The 17,291-nt window shown below is 39.0% G+C and overlaps 1 protein-coding gene and 1 long non-coding RNA gene across 5 annotated transcripts in view; one reads left to right on the top strand and one right to left on the bottom strand.

Annotated features, from left to right (window-relative positions):
* Window positions 1–17,164, top strand: part of LOC147236300 (uncharacterized) — a 27,968-nt gene extending 10,804 nt beyond the window's left edge. Inside the window, exon 3 of the long non-coding RNA XR_015107640.1 lies at window positions 13,165–17,164. This is a non-coding gene — a long non-coding RNA (uncharacterized LOC147236300). The remainder of the gene's footprint in view (window positions 1–13,164) is intronic.
* Window positions 1–17,291, bottom strand: part of sipa1l2a (signal-induced proliferation-associated 1like 2, genome duplicate a) — an 86,002-nt gene that overhangs the window by 29,852 nt on the left and 38,859 nt on the right. For all 4 annotated transcript variants that reach the window (XM_086166470.1, XM_086166486.1, XM_086166478.1 and 1 more), the window contains exons 4-9: window positions 17,103–17,291; window positions 12,030–12,204; window positions 11,720–11,823; window positions 10,433–10,590; window positions 9,306–9,882; window positions 3,655–3,929 (exon numbers count right to left, since the gene is read on the bottom strand). In XM_086166470.1, coding sequence (XP_086022596.1) covers window positions 3,655–3,929; window positions 9,306–9,882; window positions 10,433–10,590; window positions 11,720–11,823; window positions 12,030–12,204; window positions 17,103–17,291 — 1,478 coding nt within the window. The remainder of the gene's footprint in view (window positions 1–3,654; window positions 3,930–9,305; window positions 9,883–10,432; window positions 10,591–11,719; window positions 11,824–12,029; window positions 12,205–17,102) is intronic.

Genomic DNA, 17,291 nt, shown 5'->3' with positions numbered 1-17,291 from the left:
ACAAGCTAGATTTGTCCTGATATTCTGCTTCTGTGGCTTCAGGATACACTGGAGGTGTTAATCACCATCATATACTGGCTGGATGAATGAGGGATTTGTTTCTTGTTCATGTGTTCATGGATAGAGAGAACTCTGTCTCTCCACATAAAATCATGGTAAACCAGCAGGGGAATAGTAGTAAACGAGAGTGGGAGGCTGGTGTTGGACTTAGACACATTAAGCTACCCATAGGGAGGGGAGCTGGTGAAAAATATAGTCTGCCTTTTCCTGATACCACAACAAACTGCTACAGTACACTACTCCCACTAAATGAGAAAGCTTATTAGTTACTCTGTATCTGCCTAAAGAAGCTTTTTTGAGGGAGTTGACAGCTACAGTAGTTACGTTCAATATATTGTAGTACATCATTTAATAAAATGCAATTACTGAAACAACTTGTACTCATTTCAAAAAACAAAAAGAGCTAGGCCTGCTTTGAAGGGAACAATCCTTCCGCTATAGTTTCTTAATAAACTGGAATAGGACAATGTGACTGCTGGACCTTGGACCTCAGTTAAGCGCTGTCACTCTAATGACATGGCCAACGACTGAAGGACATGCTAATCCATTCCCACAGTCCATGTCACAGCAAAGAGCCAGTGAGGTTGGGACCTCCACCAGCCCTTTGCAAGAGGTTCATCAAAAAAAAAAAAGGGTGAGGGATGCTGATGAAATGTGCTTACATTAATAGAGCACAACCCCATTGTAAAAGAAAAAAAAATCCTTATTCTTATTTATTGATGGATCTCAATAATTGCACTGCTATAGAAAGGCAGGAATATAGACAGAAAACTGTGGTTCAGGTTTCTGGGTTAGCTGAATTCTCTTTCACAGGGTGTCTGCATGGGACGTGAGAAATCCGGCTTAACTTCAGGCCAGATGAAAATTCATGATGATGAGCCTGATGCCACTTCAAAAAGAAAGGTCAAAACTGGCCATTTGAATGTTGCAAGCAATACTCATCACCAGCAGGGTAATGAGGGCATATTGGCATATCTGGGGCATATTGCCCGCCCTTTTATTGGGTCCACCATTTAAAACAATCTTTTGTCAACGAAACTGGAAAACTACACCATCTTCAAATAAAGACTTTGGTATTCTTAAGATATAGTTTTTCTTACCATTTTCCTGCTTTTGTGTCTGTATTCACTATCCATATTAAGTCCAGATTGTACTGATCCACATATTTACTTTTACTTCTCTTATGACTATGTACCAAAACATAGGCTAAACATGCAATCACGTGCATTTTCCATACATACTGTTGCAGTTCCATTCATCTTTATTTCATTAGTTGGCTCTCACACTCACATGGTGAACTTGTTTAAAGCTCTTCAGAGTGATGGTGGAGAAGCCTCTGGTATTACACTGGGCTAAAACCACATCCTGCCTCCACTGGAAATAAATAAAGTGCTAGGTAAGTATAATATTTGATATCTCGCTTCGGGCAGACAACGTGAAAAGCAATAGGACCAAAACATAACAGTGTGTGAGGTTCAGCAGTCCATTGTTTTTTTTTCCTTCAGACTAAATTAAACTGAGTTGGTAAAGATCCCTTTCAATTAAGAATAATTGACACTTTGATTATAGGAAAGGAGTGAGAAGGACATTTGTTATGTCTTGCCTTTGGATGTGCATATTAAGATACTTTGCCTTTTCATGGCCGCAGTACGTAGCTATGCTATAAAGTCTAACGATCATGAGAGTCTAGTCCATTGTTGTTACACTTGCCCCATCTTTCTGGTCATTGGGGACTGACTGGGGTCTTTGAGCCCTTTGCTGAATTCCTTTCCCTTGAGATAATGGCGAGGAAAGTGGGGCACTTATTGTTAAATGCAACACTTTGGCAACTCAAAAACACAGCCAGCGAAAAGCGCTAAGGGCCCTCAAGGTTTTTCACCTGATCTCTCACCTCTTCATTTGTTTCAGTCTTGGGAGAAATTCCCAATGACCTGGAATATACAGACTTTTGATTTTCAGGGGATGATTGTGGAAAATTGAACTTTAGTACGAGAGTGTCACAGATGACCACAGAACAGAATTAGCAAAGAATCTGTTACACACATCTGTTATCAAACAGCAAACTGTTTATGGTCAGGGTCAGTCAGCCGTTATGCCATCCAACAGGGATATAAGAAGTGAATTAATGAAATGCTTGGGTAAAATGCAAAGTTAAATGGTGTCTATTCTTACTAAACCCTATCTTAAAAACCTAAAAAGATTTCCAGTGTCATTCAAATCAAGCCAGATGTCTTACAATGCACACAAAAAGCTGATTTATCAAGTCCGCCGCACTGGAACCACAGTTTTTTTTACTTAGACTTGGGTTTGTTGACACACAACCAATTTTGGGGGAAGTTTGTTTAGTCTGGTCTGGTTTTTGGTTCTTTGGACTGTGATTATGATTATGTCATCATGTATTATCACAGATCGTGGTGAGAGGATTAGATATATATTCTGCCAGCTAGGCAGCTGCGTTGGATGGACAGATGAAGTATGTTTGCCCACGATCTGGGGGAGCCAATATGTTGACTGGTCTGGTCTGGGCCACAGTGCTAACTCAAGTCACAGTAACAAGTCCAATTGAATGTTAGCTATTTTACATCTGCATCTCTAAGAAATACAGCAAATTAAGAAGCCTGCCAAAAATACATGAAATGTCTAATCCAGTCTTGCAGCATTTGTTCATCTTTTAAGCAATGCCCTGGGAAATCAGGAATTAATTCTCACAGTTGACAGATGGACAGATAGAGACAGACAGACAGATCTTTACTTTCATTGACAGAATCTAGTTTAAGAAGCAATGTCCTTCGGCATTGGACCTGCAGCTTCCAATCAATTTAGACATTTCTGCAAGGTGTACATCAATTGCAAAAAATACAAAATAAAACCAAAAAAAATCTCCATAGAAGATATTGAAAATTGAGAGCATTAAAGAGTGATGGATATTGTTTAACATACAGTATGTGTCAGTCTCTCAAACAAAACATAGACAATATTTTCCTGTTAAAATGTAAGATCTCTGTCTTTTATGTATTTAACTACAAGATTCATGGTGTCTACCCCTGAGACTGTGTCCCTAAAAAGCCACTCCAATGGTTGAACAGACAATTGGGTGAGGACAGAAAAAAAGCAATCTGGAAATGTGACCAGCCGAGACAATAGTAAGGAGAGATGAGCCATTAATCAAAATGCTCCTCTCATTAGTATTAGTGAGAAATGCTGACTGTCCCTGTCTGTCTCTATGGCTCTGCTCCAGTGGGGCTATGGAGTACATGGATGCAAAGAAAAATCTGTCCTCAAGAGAAATCAGCAGATACTAACCGTGTCAAGAGAAACCACTGTATAGGCATTTCTCGATGCTAATGATCTTAAATATGAAAACAAAAGTCAAGTTCATTTATCCCAGATCTAAAGAAAAACCAGAGACAGAAGAAACTGCGCTTTTCATTATGACATCATACATATCTGAGGAGTATCTGCTTTTTGGTCTCTCTAACAAAAGCACAGCAGCCATTTATCAAGAGAGAGGGAGAAAGAGAGAGAGAGAGAGATGATCTCATTAAAGATTATGACAGAGATACTATATAAAGATAATAAAATTGAATCTATTACCTGCGAGGGGTGCCATCTTCATGAGGTTGGATTATAACCACTTTGACAGTAACGGAGGTGCGCAGCAGGTCAATCATCTGCTCATGGGTAAGAGTAGCAACCGCCACCTTACAAATCTCCACCAGTCGACTGCCCTGCCTCAGTCCAGCCTTCCAGGCAAAGCCGAAGGGCTCGACGTCTGCCACGATACCCTCAAAGTTGACATGGAAACCCAGCTGCCCGAGGCCATTTCGACGTAAAGTCATTTCTGACGTCTCACAGCCTCTTGTGGTTATCTGGAAGCACAGTTAAATTCAGTTTGATTATCTTGGTTGTCTGTTTACTAACTATTTTGCTGAAAAAATGTGAAATGTAACAAATATGCTAGAAACAAATTAACTATAAAACTAATAAGACAGTCCTTATTCATAACTGTTTTTCAGATACAGAAAATTGTTTTCGGAAGGGTTTTTATGTAGGTTGACCTAGACAATACATCTGCACATACACAAATATGATGACAGCCTTAGAGGAAAAGTAAAAATCCTGTCCTTGAAAAACTTGGACAGAAAAGATTTCCACTTGGAGTAGAGACAGAGCTTAGTAGACACACCCCTTTATCTATGGGCTGCAGCATTAACTGTAAAATTGCTTATTTGACACAATTTAGCCTCTGATGTTGGCGAAGGCCACAAGGAATCTTTTAAGTCTTTAGAATATAAGAAAGCTTCACCGACAATTAGAATCTAAGGAAACGTGTCTAAAATTTGAATTCCCAATCACTGACGTCAATAAACAATAATATCACCTGATGATCACCAAGCTCTCTCCAGTGCTTCTATAGCTTCCAGGCAGTTGATGCTTTCCAAATGTTGCATGCAAATTTCAACTGCTCATTTTTCCCAGCTGTGCTTGATTGCCTAATCCTCTTTAAGTCAGTTAAGGGTCAAGCAAAGTTCAGGCGACCCATTTTGGCTCAGTGGCACCGCAGAAGTTAAGGCACGCGATGGCGCACAGAGATGATAATACAAGATCTATTTTTAACTCGACGGTATAAGAGACAGTTTATGCATTAGCTACACTGCAGCGTAGGTGCATCTGTTACAGACTCCGCAGAAAAGCACACACAACATCCAACAAGTTTTAATCACCCATCATATTAGTCTTGGTTCAGTTGTGGTTGACTGCCTCAATTTGCCTCAGAGTGGCAGCTGGCTTCAAAGACACATTAACTCAGACTTTGGCCTGTCAACACCCCAACAGATTCTCTCACAGGCAATTATTTACCCCCGCTGTGATAGAGCCGACCCTATACCACTACGGTGGATGCATCGACAGCTTCCTCGGTGACTAAGTATGGCATTGTAGTTGTTTAGTTAGTTGATTTATAACAATGCTTTATGCTTTGCTGGGTTTTACGGTATTATTATCAAATATAGCACATCCTATTTTTTTGCTCTTCTTGAAATAAGACTAGGGGAGCACCTTGGCTGCATGACCCACAAACTAAATCTGCATAAAACATCAAGGCTAAAAGGAATTTGAAATGTGATGGCCAACAGCTCTCTGGGGGGTTAACTCAAGAGCTAAATGGTCTGTGTAGAGGGAAGACATTAGACTGGGCATAAGGGACCTTGAATCAAACTGCCCTTGGTCAGACATGTATTTTGGTTAAATAATAGCTTTTTGCCTCTATGAGGTCCCACCATCCACTTCATCCAAAAATGTGCCAATTTTCTCATTCAAACAGTAGAATTACAATGTCTAACAAGACAATCTCTGCCTCCAATGAGGACCTGTCGAGTTATTTTTCTTGAAAGTGGTGAAGTGACTTTTGAACTCTACAGGCAGAATTCAGAGCCTGATCATGGGCTCTGATGACTTGTGACATAAGACTACAATGTTGCCCTAAAGAAACAATGGTCTGCTGTCAAACAGCAAGTCGCTGATCCTCAGTGAGAGGTCTGACAGTCAGAAGCGGACGTGACATTGACGTCCTCTGCAAATCATTCAGACTTTGACAAAACTCCTGTCATTCCTTTTAACATCATCGGAGACAAGTGTAAACTGCCAAGTGTAGGTCCCCTTGTTTCCTCCAGTTACATGTTTATGATTCTCAGTAAATAATAGGGGATATCTAGGGACATAGACTGCAATGTGATTAGGAATGAGTTTGTTCAGTGAAGTGTGGAACAAATTATAAGTGGTTATCTGAGTTACTGTTTGGTGCAGAATTAATGAATGGACAGCAAAAAATAAAAGGCGCTTAGTCCTTCAGTAAAATATTTACCTGATTTTAGTGTGTAATGTATTTTTTGGTAACTGAGTCCCTTCCAACTCAGCATGTGCTTGACAACTCTTGAATCTCAGCATTTTCAGTACTCTTGGACATGCTGACACAGATAATTACTTACTTACTTCGTTAAACTTATTTTTTTTGTATGGAATAGCACATGAATGGCATTCATATATCATCCTTCCATACAATAAACTACATTAAATAAATGTGTGTGTGCGTGTGTGTGCATATATATATATATATGGGGGAGGATGTAAAAATAATGCTTTTAAGTTTCTTTCACCCTGGGCTCCATTTCATGTTAAAGTGTCCAGTGTCTTACTGTTCTGATTGCATTACATCACAGCTCAGGCTGGCTGTAAATCCGGACGATAAAACATGACTCCAGTCCACTGCTGGAACATTCTCAAAAAATATAGACATCTCTAAGTATGCATGGTCTACTCAAACCCAAATAAGCCTATTGCTTTACTCTGTCGAAGTAATGTAAATATCAACCCTCTTATTCACACTTATCCTGAGCGTCTTCTGCAGAATATCCCTGACAAATCTCGTGGGTGTGAGAGGAGATTAGCATTATGAATGACAAAATGAAGTCCTTTTGGCTAATCACAAATGCTAATTTATCCTGCTATGTCTTTTCTAGTGCTGTGTGGTATAGCTACTCAGTGACTCCCTTGTCCTTTTAAGATTAATTGTGGTAGATGGTTTATCATAATCACCTATATTTGAAGGGTGGTTATGATGTGGAAAATCTTTGTCATGTTAATACTTTTTTTTTTCTTCTACCTACTTATTCAAATTTATAAGCTCTTAGGAACCATACAATTTTAGTGAAGAGCGATGGGGTCGCGAGAGTTAAGTTCATGTATATTTCTCTTTCTTGAGAAGCTTGGGCAATCCTTGGTCTTCAGACTGATTAAATTCAAAGGCAGGACAAATACAACAGTCGTCCTACCTAAAACTGTGCCTGCCATTGTGCACACTGAAGTTAAATCAGACACATTTTTTTTTCAATCTTATTTAGTAAGCACTTGCCAAAAAGTTAATGGAAAATATTCCAAAGCATTGATCAGTACCTTTTGACAAAGTGCCGATTGACAGAAACTTACGAACATATTCAGTCTGGATATTGTGAAGTATTTGATCATTACAGACAAATAAAAAGGAATATTTTAAAGAGAACCACAATCTCATTCATACCTATCTCTATTTGAAATATAGACAGAAGTGGATAAACACTGTTTGTTTTCCTGTTTAAGCCTATTAGCAACTGTTGTGAGGTATTCAAAATATCAAATAAAAAATTGATTAAAAACCACTGTATGCACTGTGTATGACATTTTGAGATCAAAATTGAGGGTTGTGTGGGTTTTTTTTGGTTTTCTTATTGCATATTGAGAGACCAACAAACATATTAGCTGGTGGGTGGGTCTTACCAATACTGCCCATTACACAAAGTGTAGAAACTTTTCATCACCTTCATATTTTCCGCTTAAACATTTTCTTTCTGTTCAGATTCTGAGGGAACTGTTGAAGAGGTTACCAAAGTATGGCTATGAGGAATGAGTGCACATCAGTATGTTGACAGGCAGGCGGGCTGAAGTCAGTACCAACATTTAAGAGCAGTAATAAGACATTAGATGCCGACATCCAGGATAAAGGAGCAGATGTTTTGATTCTGTTTTCAGTCCACAAGATGCCTGCACCTTCCAGCCTCAAAAAACAAAACAAAAAAAACAACAACCCTGTTTTAGCCTACAGAATGGGGATAAAAGCACTAAGTGGGTAGCCTTCACTAGTCAGAGAGTCAGGGCGATTCTAGTCTATTCTTAGGTTTTCATGCCCAAAAATGTCTCTGTATTTCCTCCCCTTCCCTTCAAAACTGGGTTGGTGTCCTGTTTAAGTTGCCTTACTGCACATACCCAGCCAGGCATCCATCAATTCAAAAATGGCACAAATCTCATTAACACTAATCTCTCATTCCATTAAATAAACTACTTGCAGCAGGGAGTGGCTCTGGCTTTGTTATTTGATGAATATGTCCTGAAGTTTAATAACGGTTTATCCTGATCAAGAGCAGGACAACAACTGCAAATGTCTGACCTAAATAGTTGGCTGTACACCTCTGCTGATTCTGTGTGATGAGCCAAAAAAAGCTATCAACAGGAGGTCCAAAATCCTCTTTGTCAATTTTCCATTACAGTTTCACATTCAAGTAACATTCACATGTCTGGACAGGCCTATGGGGAGCAGGTGGACACAGGAGGCGAGAGTTTGGAGAACAAGTACTTTTTTGGGCTAATGATTCAAACCACATGTTTATCGTTTTGAGGAAACAAGTAGTGAGACATAGTGAAAGAAAATAAAATATTGAAAGCTTGGGTAATAGCACATGAAATGCAACAGTTTAGATATTGTATGAGTATTCAATGGTTCTCTTGCAAAAACAATAAAAGAAAATGACTATGATTGTGGTAAGTGGTAAGGGCTGAGTGGCAAAGTAATATTCACAGAACACATTGTTTAGCCACAGAAGGACCACGGAAAACACAAATATATGTAAAAGTGGCTCAAAACAATATTTCAAGTATAGTTGGCTGTTGCCCTTCATGTAACATGTAGTTAATGGGCAAAATAACCCCCATAAAAGATTTTAAAAGGGTGGCTTGTCTCCTTTACTACCTAAAATGATTAACTGAAATTATAGCAAGAAGGCTGAAAGACCATTCAGACAACCAAGTTGAAACAGTGGGCCAACACATGTGGCCTTTCAGAAATAACTTTGAACGGTGAGTCATTCACATTATATAAGGTGCTGACAACCTCAAATGCAAGAGAAAATCAATGAGAACTATTAAGCGAATAACTTATATAGTTTGGCAAATATGTGACCAAACTATGACACTTAACAAATATTAGGAGTGACTGTTACACCGTAGTGACTGTAAATATTGAGGTATCTCTTTACTACTACTACTTTTTTTGGCATCACAATGAGCTTTCCATCAGTAGAGGCTGAAACCTTGCATTTACTTTGCCAACAAAGCACGCGGTAGATCTTAAACCACTTTGGTCTGACTAAGCCACACCTCGGAGTGAAAGGGTGAAAAGGTTTTTCAACACAGAACTTCAGTGAAAAAAGATTTGTCATACGTTCTCATTATCACAAGATATCAAACAAGATTAAACTATAACCGGTAACCACGAAAACTACAGGAAGGAGCGTCATGCTGTAACAGAGGCACAATTAATATCTGTCAAAAAAAATCATATTGGATATAATGGTATGACTTGAGATTAAAACCTGCTAGAAAGGTTTCAAATTTAAAGTTTAGGGAAACAAGAATTGGGTTACTTTAAACAAACTCACCTCTAATCTTTGAACCATCTCCCGGATGTCTTCTCCGCAGTTGTCATGGGCAGACAACATGATACACTCTCCGCGTTCGTAGAAAATCTTGATGCTCATAATCCCTGAGGTCCATCCAATTACGTCACGACAAGAGCAGTTAAAGACTACGTTTTTTGATTCCTCCTCAATGAGCACAATGAACTCATTTGATATGCCAAGCAAACAGTCCACGTCCATCGATTGGCCAAAATCCCGTGCACAGACGCTCCAAGTGATGGCTCCAATACTCAACAGATGTGCATCTTTCCTTGGTTTCACCTTCTCCTTTTTCTTGGCACCCAGGGTGATGAAGCTGAATTTGACAGCAGAGTCAATAGTAGCAGTACTAACAAAGTTTTCTGCCAGGTCCTTAAGGTACTCCTGCCGCGTGCGAGTTGCCATGGCTCGGAACTTCTCCGACTTGTGCGCTGCATTTTCTCCATTAATGACCTTGGCAAGTAAGAAGTCCCTAAAAACTGCTGACTTGGGGAAAGTCACAGACTTGGGAATTGGTGGCCCGAAAGGAGGGACGTCTTTTGATCTGGACACCGCCACGCTGGAAAAACATATTAACCATCTGTTCACTGCCATAATGAGAACAAAGACTGCATACATGGGTTGCCAGAGCATAGGAATTCACATACAATGAGCATTCACTTGATTTTTTTGAAAAATAATTTGAAGCGTTGAGTCAAAGAAGAGCTTGGCCTTGTCTTCCACTATTAGACATATGCTTAATAACATGCATCATCTCTACTTGAAAAACACTGGAGGAAAGAAACAAGTCATAATTTCCAGGTGTCTCTGAAGATAATAACTGCATCATCACTGAGCAGATCAGATGAGTCCTTTGATTCTAATTCATAGTATAAGGTACTATGAAGTCAAGACAGATAACACAGAAAGCTTTCAGTAGGCTATCATTAAAACTTGAAAAAGTTTGCATTGAGACGTATGACATGTAGACATTTATGCAAAGCACATGAAACGATACGCATTACATCAATGTCTTATTTCGTCTCTTATCTCATGATGAGTTTTGTAATATCTGACGATTGCTTTAACGACCGTTGAGTTCTGATGTTCAGTAAAATAGCTTTATTTACCTGTAACAGACGTTATCAGTGCAGGGGTTGTGGACTTTGACGATGACAAACACATGTTGAAAATGAGAGCGGATGTTTTTGGGAGTGAAAGGAAGGGCCCCGGGCTCTTGGAATACGATTGTGACAATGTCATTGCCTATGTGCCTCTTCCTCAATAACTACAAAAAAAGACAAAACACGTGTTAAAAAGACAAAAGAATACGTCACATAAGGAAACATAAAAGTACTGTAGATGTTTTTAATGGTGTGATTTAAGTTAATAATGCATGTGTTATTCCTGTGTCATCTTCATCTCAATGCCATCTTGAGATGTTTGTCTATTGATGTGGTGTAATTTTGGCAAGCGAGGTACCGAACAGTTCACTGGGATAAGTTGTGGGTTCTCTCATGAACTGAACCACGTTTTGTAACTTAAAATGTGAGAAGCCGATTTAATATCAAGGGATTACAGGGTGAAGGTGATACATTCCCCGAAATCTAATTTAGATTGCCTCTATTGTTGGACTGTGCAAATGGACGTTGAATGCTTGTAATCAACGACAGTAGATGGTGCAGAGGTGAACTGGAAAGAATGAAGGGATGACTAGGTTGAGATCTCCTTGTGTCTGCTGAAAGATTACAGCCTGGGATCAAATTAATCATGCCAACACACAATTGCCAGAGGAGGAGAAAGAAAAGTCTACAATCTGGCAATCAGGACATTTCAGATGCACATGATAGATTAGGTCTCTTAGGTCTTGGGTGTTTCCTTGTGGATCACACAACTCTTCAATCACTCACCACCTCCTCCAGTGGATTCATCGTTAATAATATTGTAGGTTATGTTTCCGCAAGCTTTTTTATGGACTCTTGAGGCACTTCCATAACAGCAGGGTAAATGAAAGGATAGTGATCCGCTGTGATTGCAGCTTTATCAGGCCATCGGCCGTCAGTCCACCACTACATCCACTTAATTCCACTTGTTAGCACAAGGAGACATAGAGGCACATCTGATACCATGCCAGGCTCAGCCCCTCGGGACGCATTGATTAAACCCCTACTTTGAGGTACCGTCTCCATGGCAATGCTCATACATTCAACTGATGGGTCATTACTGTGGCTAAATGAGCCTCTAGGGAGAGATTGACAGGAGCCTGGACTGAAAATATCATAAAAGGAAGCTGCTAAGGGACTTATTACCACCATTAGACTCTGGTTGACCACACACAAGAGCAAACATGGTGGTCTGCTGAAAGAGTTGTGGGACAGACTGTGTGAAGTATGTGTGAAATGAAAAGATTTACTAACCTGCTGTCTGTTGTTAGGTGTGTACGGGAGCATGGTGGATACATGAAACATGAGCTCATAGTCCTTATAGGTGGTATAAAGAGAGTGTGTGCCCGTGGAATCCGCTGCAACACAGGACATGACAGTCAAAGCCTCATGAATAAGAATCTTTGTCTTATATCTATTAATCTGCAACTAAATTAAATATACAAAACCATGAAAAAAACAGCCTTGAGGAAATAAATGAGCAGACCATCTGTGCTCAGCAGGATAAGAAGTATCCGGGCATGTTCTGTTAAGTTTGGGGCGTGTGATGTGTGTTTTATCTTACTTTTGTTATCCAGCTGAGCTCTGTATTTTGTGAAGCCTTTAAGGCGTACTCTCTGGCCCAGCAGATCCAAGAATTCTTCTAGTGCCGGTCCAGCACTCTCATTATTGTACATCTCTTCCTCTGTGCTCTGGCCTGCCTTACAGTAAAGCACTCCCACCTTGTGCTGGAAACTTAGCTGGAATGAGGATCATACACAAACACTCAGTGAATAAGTATTATTCCCTGTAGATGGTGTGGAGCACACACACACCCTCCTCATACATACTGTACAATATGCACTCAAAAGATGTGAGCACCCACTTTCCATCATGTCACAGCTAATGCGGAAGCGTTCATAACCCTTCTACAAGAGAGCTCAAATCCCCCTTTGCAAAGTCAGGTGATGAACTCTCGTGAGCCCAGAGTGAAGCATAAATCAAGTCAAGCTAAGAGCTGCTACTTAAGAGCAGCTCTGGAGAAAGATGAAGTGAATTAGAAACCTATAACAGGATCGCCCATGAAAACAACAAACTAACAGAAGTATATTAAGTATACTAAATGCTCTGAGACAGACTACACTTGTGTGCTTGCTGAGACCAATTATACAGCATTGAAAAGATGAGCCATAGACATTACATCTATATCCTATATTGGTACTCCAAATATCACAAAAATCACAAATCTTAATTAAGTTATTGTTCAAAAGGTGAAGCCTATACATATATGTCTAAATGAAAGCAAAAGCTTATTTTCATAAATAGAGAGAGTCGACCAAATTTGCAGGGTTTTACCCTGAAGCATTGATTTCATAACTAAATTACCCTGTCTGATACAATTTTTATGGAGAAACAAGAATATATCTGGTACAGATTCTCCCTTCACAGTAAGAGTGACAGGCCCCTTCACATGCATTAATGTTTTTTGGCTCAGAGCTCCCTGACGGGGGGGAGGGGAGATGGGGGTGATGGGGAAAAGACCCCCGCCCCCCCCGTATTTGGCACCTGTTGCCCTGTATCCATCACTGAGGACAGAACCTTGATCTTAACACGGGGTCAATGTGTCAATACACCAAGACAAAAAGGTTTCACTGAATGTGAAACTGACAAATGATCCATATAGTGAAACAAATTGGAATTGTCTTTTTCTTCCCTTACAGGTTATCTGTTCCTGGTGTGCTGCTGACACTGTTGTCATGGTGACTTCCTCTATCAGGCAGTCTGCTATGTGAAAAAGCTCCTACGGTGATGGAAACCTATTATACTGTCAAGCCTTGTGGAAATGGCATGATGTGCAAAGATGCGGCCCTCCTTTTTTTTTTTATAGAGTATTATATGGGCTCACTTAACCTTGTACCCTTCTTAAAATTCAGGCTGCTTGCAAGGACAATCACACCGCCCTTTGTAAGGGTATTTGACACTTTCTGAAAAGTATAAACAACACATACATATGTTCAGCTTTGGAGGTAGAGCTCACTTTGAAATAATCTTTGGCTGGGTACACCTCTGATTCAAATACAGTGAGAGCTTTATTTATCTATCCACATCTTAAACTTATATAAATGACACAGACTGTTAAAACACAAACCGCCCAACAGCACTTTAAATTAATGGTTCGAAATTTAAGATTGGAAAAATAACCACGTTCGGCACATAGTCAATGAAAATTGAAATTCTAATCTCATGAAGGGAGGATTTGTTGCTTTGCTGTTAGAATATTCCTCATGCCTTATGGATGGTGGCATTGTCAATCTCTTTTTTTTTATTTAATCCCCTTATACTCTCAAAAAACAAAACTAAACATAAAAAAAATACAAAGCTGGAAAGACAATAAGTGGAGAGAGAAATGAGGACACTCTGTCCCTGGAGTGCCCTAAGATGTGCCTTACAACAGTGTCCTAACATAACTCCTATCATTGTGACATCTCTCTGCTCTAAAGTGCCCTGATGGAACCAAAACCTGAAATATGACCCCAAAGTACTGGCTACCATCATATTCTACTTAAAACACATGGCTATATGGGAACGTTTCTCATTCGACAATGCAAAAAAAGAACATGAAGTGTTGATTGAGGGAAATGGGTGTGCTCAGTGCATTACGATGTAAACCCTCAAGATTTAATATACTGAAAGGATTGATTTACATAAGGTAGATCTGAAATAGATTTCTGTGAAAAACCTTCGTGGTGATGTGTGATTATTCTTTTGGAATTTGAGGAACAAATTCCAGTGGAGCCCAAATTCAGAGATGTGGTGTCGACGTATGAATGAAGAAACATATATGACGCAAGGTGGGATTTTCCTCTCGGATATCAAATCATAATTGGAAATATAAGAAAATTATGCTTGCAATCAAGGAAATGTCAGCTTCATTAATTCAATCATTTTCCTGAAAGCGATTTTTTACTTTCAGTTCATACAAAGGTTATTATCTCACACAGAATCAATGTCAATATAAAAAGGCTTTCTTTAATATATTTTAAATCACCAGGAAAGCAAGATTTCTGCCTTTTTTATGGATTCTCATTAATAAGGTTGTTAACGTTACTATCTCCAAACACACTTACTTTGATTTGTATCTTCTTAGACCTCTGCATGCTACCCCTTATCTTGTTCAGTCACTTCTTTTATTATTGAGATTTTGGAATTTCAGAAGACAATTTCATTCATATCCATTAAAGCAATAAATCTCAAATCATTGTTTCTATTCAACAGCAATCTCTCCATTTCTAGCTTACTTGGAAAATGCATGTTTGTGATGCTATCACTAAAATCACATCTTGAGATTTTCGTAACGCATTTCTCAGTTATTCTGAAGATACTCAGTTTACTGTGATTGAAAACACATTCAAATATGTGCTGTTCTCTCCTTATGCTTGGGGCCATTTGTGCACTGTCTACAGCACGGTTTTCAGGGTTTCAGGGATATTCTTCCTGCACATTTGATCATTAGGATACTTTGAAGGCCGTCTTGCTCTAGGACAGTACACACCAGACATGCTTTCTCTTTGCACACAAAAAAGCTTCTTCAAACACACACATAAAAAATACAGACAAGCAATGTGTCTTTAAAGAGTTGTTTACATTAAAATCTCAGACAAAGCTGTTGAAGTTATGCACACAAATGAAATATCTAACCACTCTAATATACGAAGCAGCTCCTCAGCTTTACATGGAAACAATTACATGGATCATGAAAGTTAGGTAAAAACTAGATGGGGGAGTTTCTGATATTGTAAGATTGCACAGAAAGCATAATATTAATGATTAAAACAGGACTGTATAAAAATACTGTGGTCCAAATATAAAACTGGCGTGGCGTTGCTGGGCGTTCGGTTTGAGGTCTGTGAGGAAGAGTGCCAGTTGGAAAAGCTTTGAGTCCCACTTAGTCTGTGCTCTCGATGCGGTAGAAAAGAGTTGAGTGTTTCATGGATGACTTTATTGCAATTTTTCCAAGTGCATTTCAATCTTCCATCAAAGTCTGTCTCTGTGGACAGTCTCTCATACAAAAGGGAACATGGGAACAGTAAGCAGGTAAACAAACCCACACATGCAATACCAGCTCCTTCGGATCAAGCAGGAGAAAACTTGCAAGAGCACTTCAGTGATAACTGGAAACACAAAGTCTCTCATTATTTGAAGAGTACTGAGCTTTACTTGGAGAGATCACTATAGTGCTCTTGTTTTTACTGCTCTTGTTTAATATACAAGAGCCCCATGGCAGACACAATCTATTAAAACACCAGGCCTCCTGTCAATTGAAAAGATGGGCAACCACTAAGAAATGTAATTACACTAATAGGCAGTCAATTCTTTGATAGTCAGACACATAGTGCGCGAATATCACCCCCCTAACTTCTTCCCATTTTGCAGTTTCATTATATGAGAAATTAAAGGCCCTAAGATCACATAGCAAATCCATCTCTGACACCTGCGAATATAGAGCCCATATCACTAAAAGCCATTTTATTCAAACAGAGATAATGCAAGATGAACTTTGTCTACCATTCAAGCAGAATACCAAATCAGAAGCGCCAAAGTAAGTTAGATATCAGAAGACTGTGTGACTATGTTTCCTATCAGCAGAGAAGTGTTTTATTTGAGTCAATACAGGCTACACTGAGAGCAGGATTCATATTGATTCAATTTTAGGGAGATATTAGCTGTCTTATGCCTTCATCTGTGGGCAAGCATGAGACAAGCAAAAAATACTATAACGTCAATATTCCTGATGTTTCTTTCTATAGGATATTGCTAAATATAAAAATGTTCGGTATATTATCATTCTTGCTTTGTTCCTGAAAATTGTTTAGAATACTGCTAGTGGCGTTAATATCCTCAAAACAGCAAAAATCTGTGTCCTCCCTTCAAGAAATATTTTTGGAAATATGAGCGTATTTGCCTTCATGCTATGATAGTTGACAATGAAACTACAACCAGCAGTCTTAACAAAAGGAAATGGTTTATCTCACAGTGTCTAAGTGTAACAATATCCAACTCCAAGCACATGTGTGCTCGTTAACAAATATAGAATTTCTGAATATAAAAAAGACCAGTCGCCTCAATCCAGTACAGAATAGTCACCACATTATTATTTTAAATATTTTGTATATATTATATTATATTATATTATATTATATTATTATATTGTTTTATAGACCTTGTCGGTCTCATCCCCATCGCATCCTGCTTATTTTTGTTAATTTATTTTATTCTTGTCCTTGTCCTTGCAGTTGTCACTGTTTATGTTGTCATTTAGTTTTGGTTGTCTATTTACTCCCCTTTTATTTTTCAATTTTGTTGTATATTCTTATCTTTGATGTATTTTATTTGTGGACGTCTTTTGGTTTTTGGAACTGTCTCCTAATTTTCTCTCTATTTATATTTATATTGATATTTATTGACGCTTATAACTGTTAACTTACAGCTGCTGTGACAAAAAGAATTTCCAATATGATCAATAAAGTTTATCTTATCTTATATTCATTATTTTAGAAGTTGAAAATACATGTATTCCTTCAATGGCTCCTCGTCAGCATGACTCCAGTCAAAAAAAAAAAACACGGAAATGTTCTGCACTATAGACAATGGTACTCACCCCCTGCTCATCCAGTTTTAGGAGTTGCTCTGGGACTTTGGGGGAGCTGATGGCCAGCCTCAAGCACTGGATATTAAGCTCTGGGATGACATATTCAAGCACTTCCTTCAGCGGCAAGCCACGGGCTGTCCCGTGTCTGGCTGTGGAGGGTATGGCATCTTCCAGGATGGCTCCACGCAGTGTGGTCAG

This window comes from Fistularia commersonii, chromosome 2 (genome assembly GCF_037954325.1).
Source record: "Fistularia commersonii isolate RoL2024-O1a breed Wild chromosome 2, RoL_Fcom_v1.0, whole genome shotgun sequence".
In the NCBI taxonomy this organism is placed as follows: Eukaryota; Metazoa; Chordata; class Actinopteri; order Syngnathiformes; family Fistulariidae; genus Fistularia; species Fistularia commersonii.
This window is presented reverse-complemented; position numbering and strand designations above follow the sequence as displayed.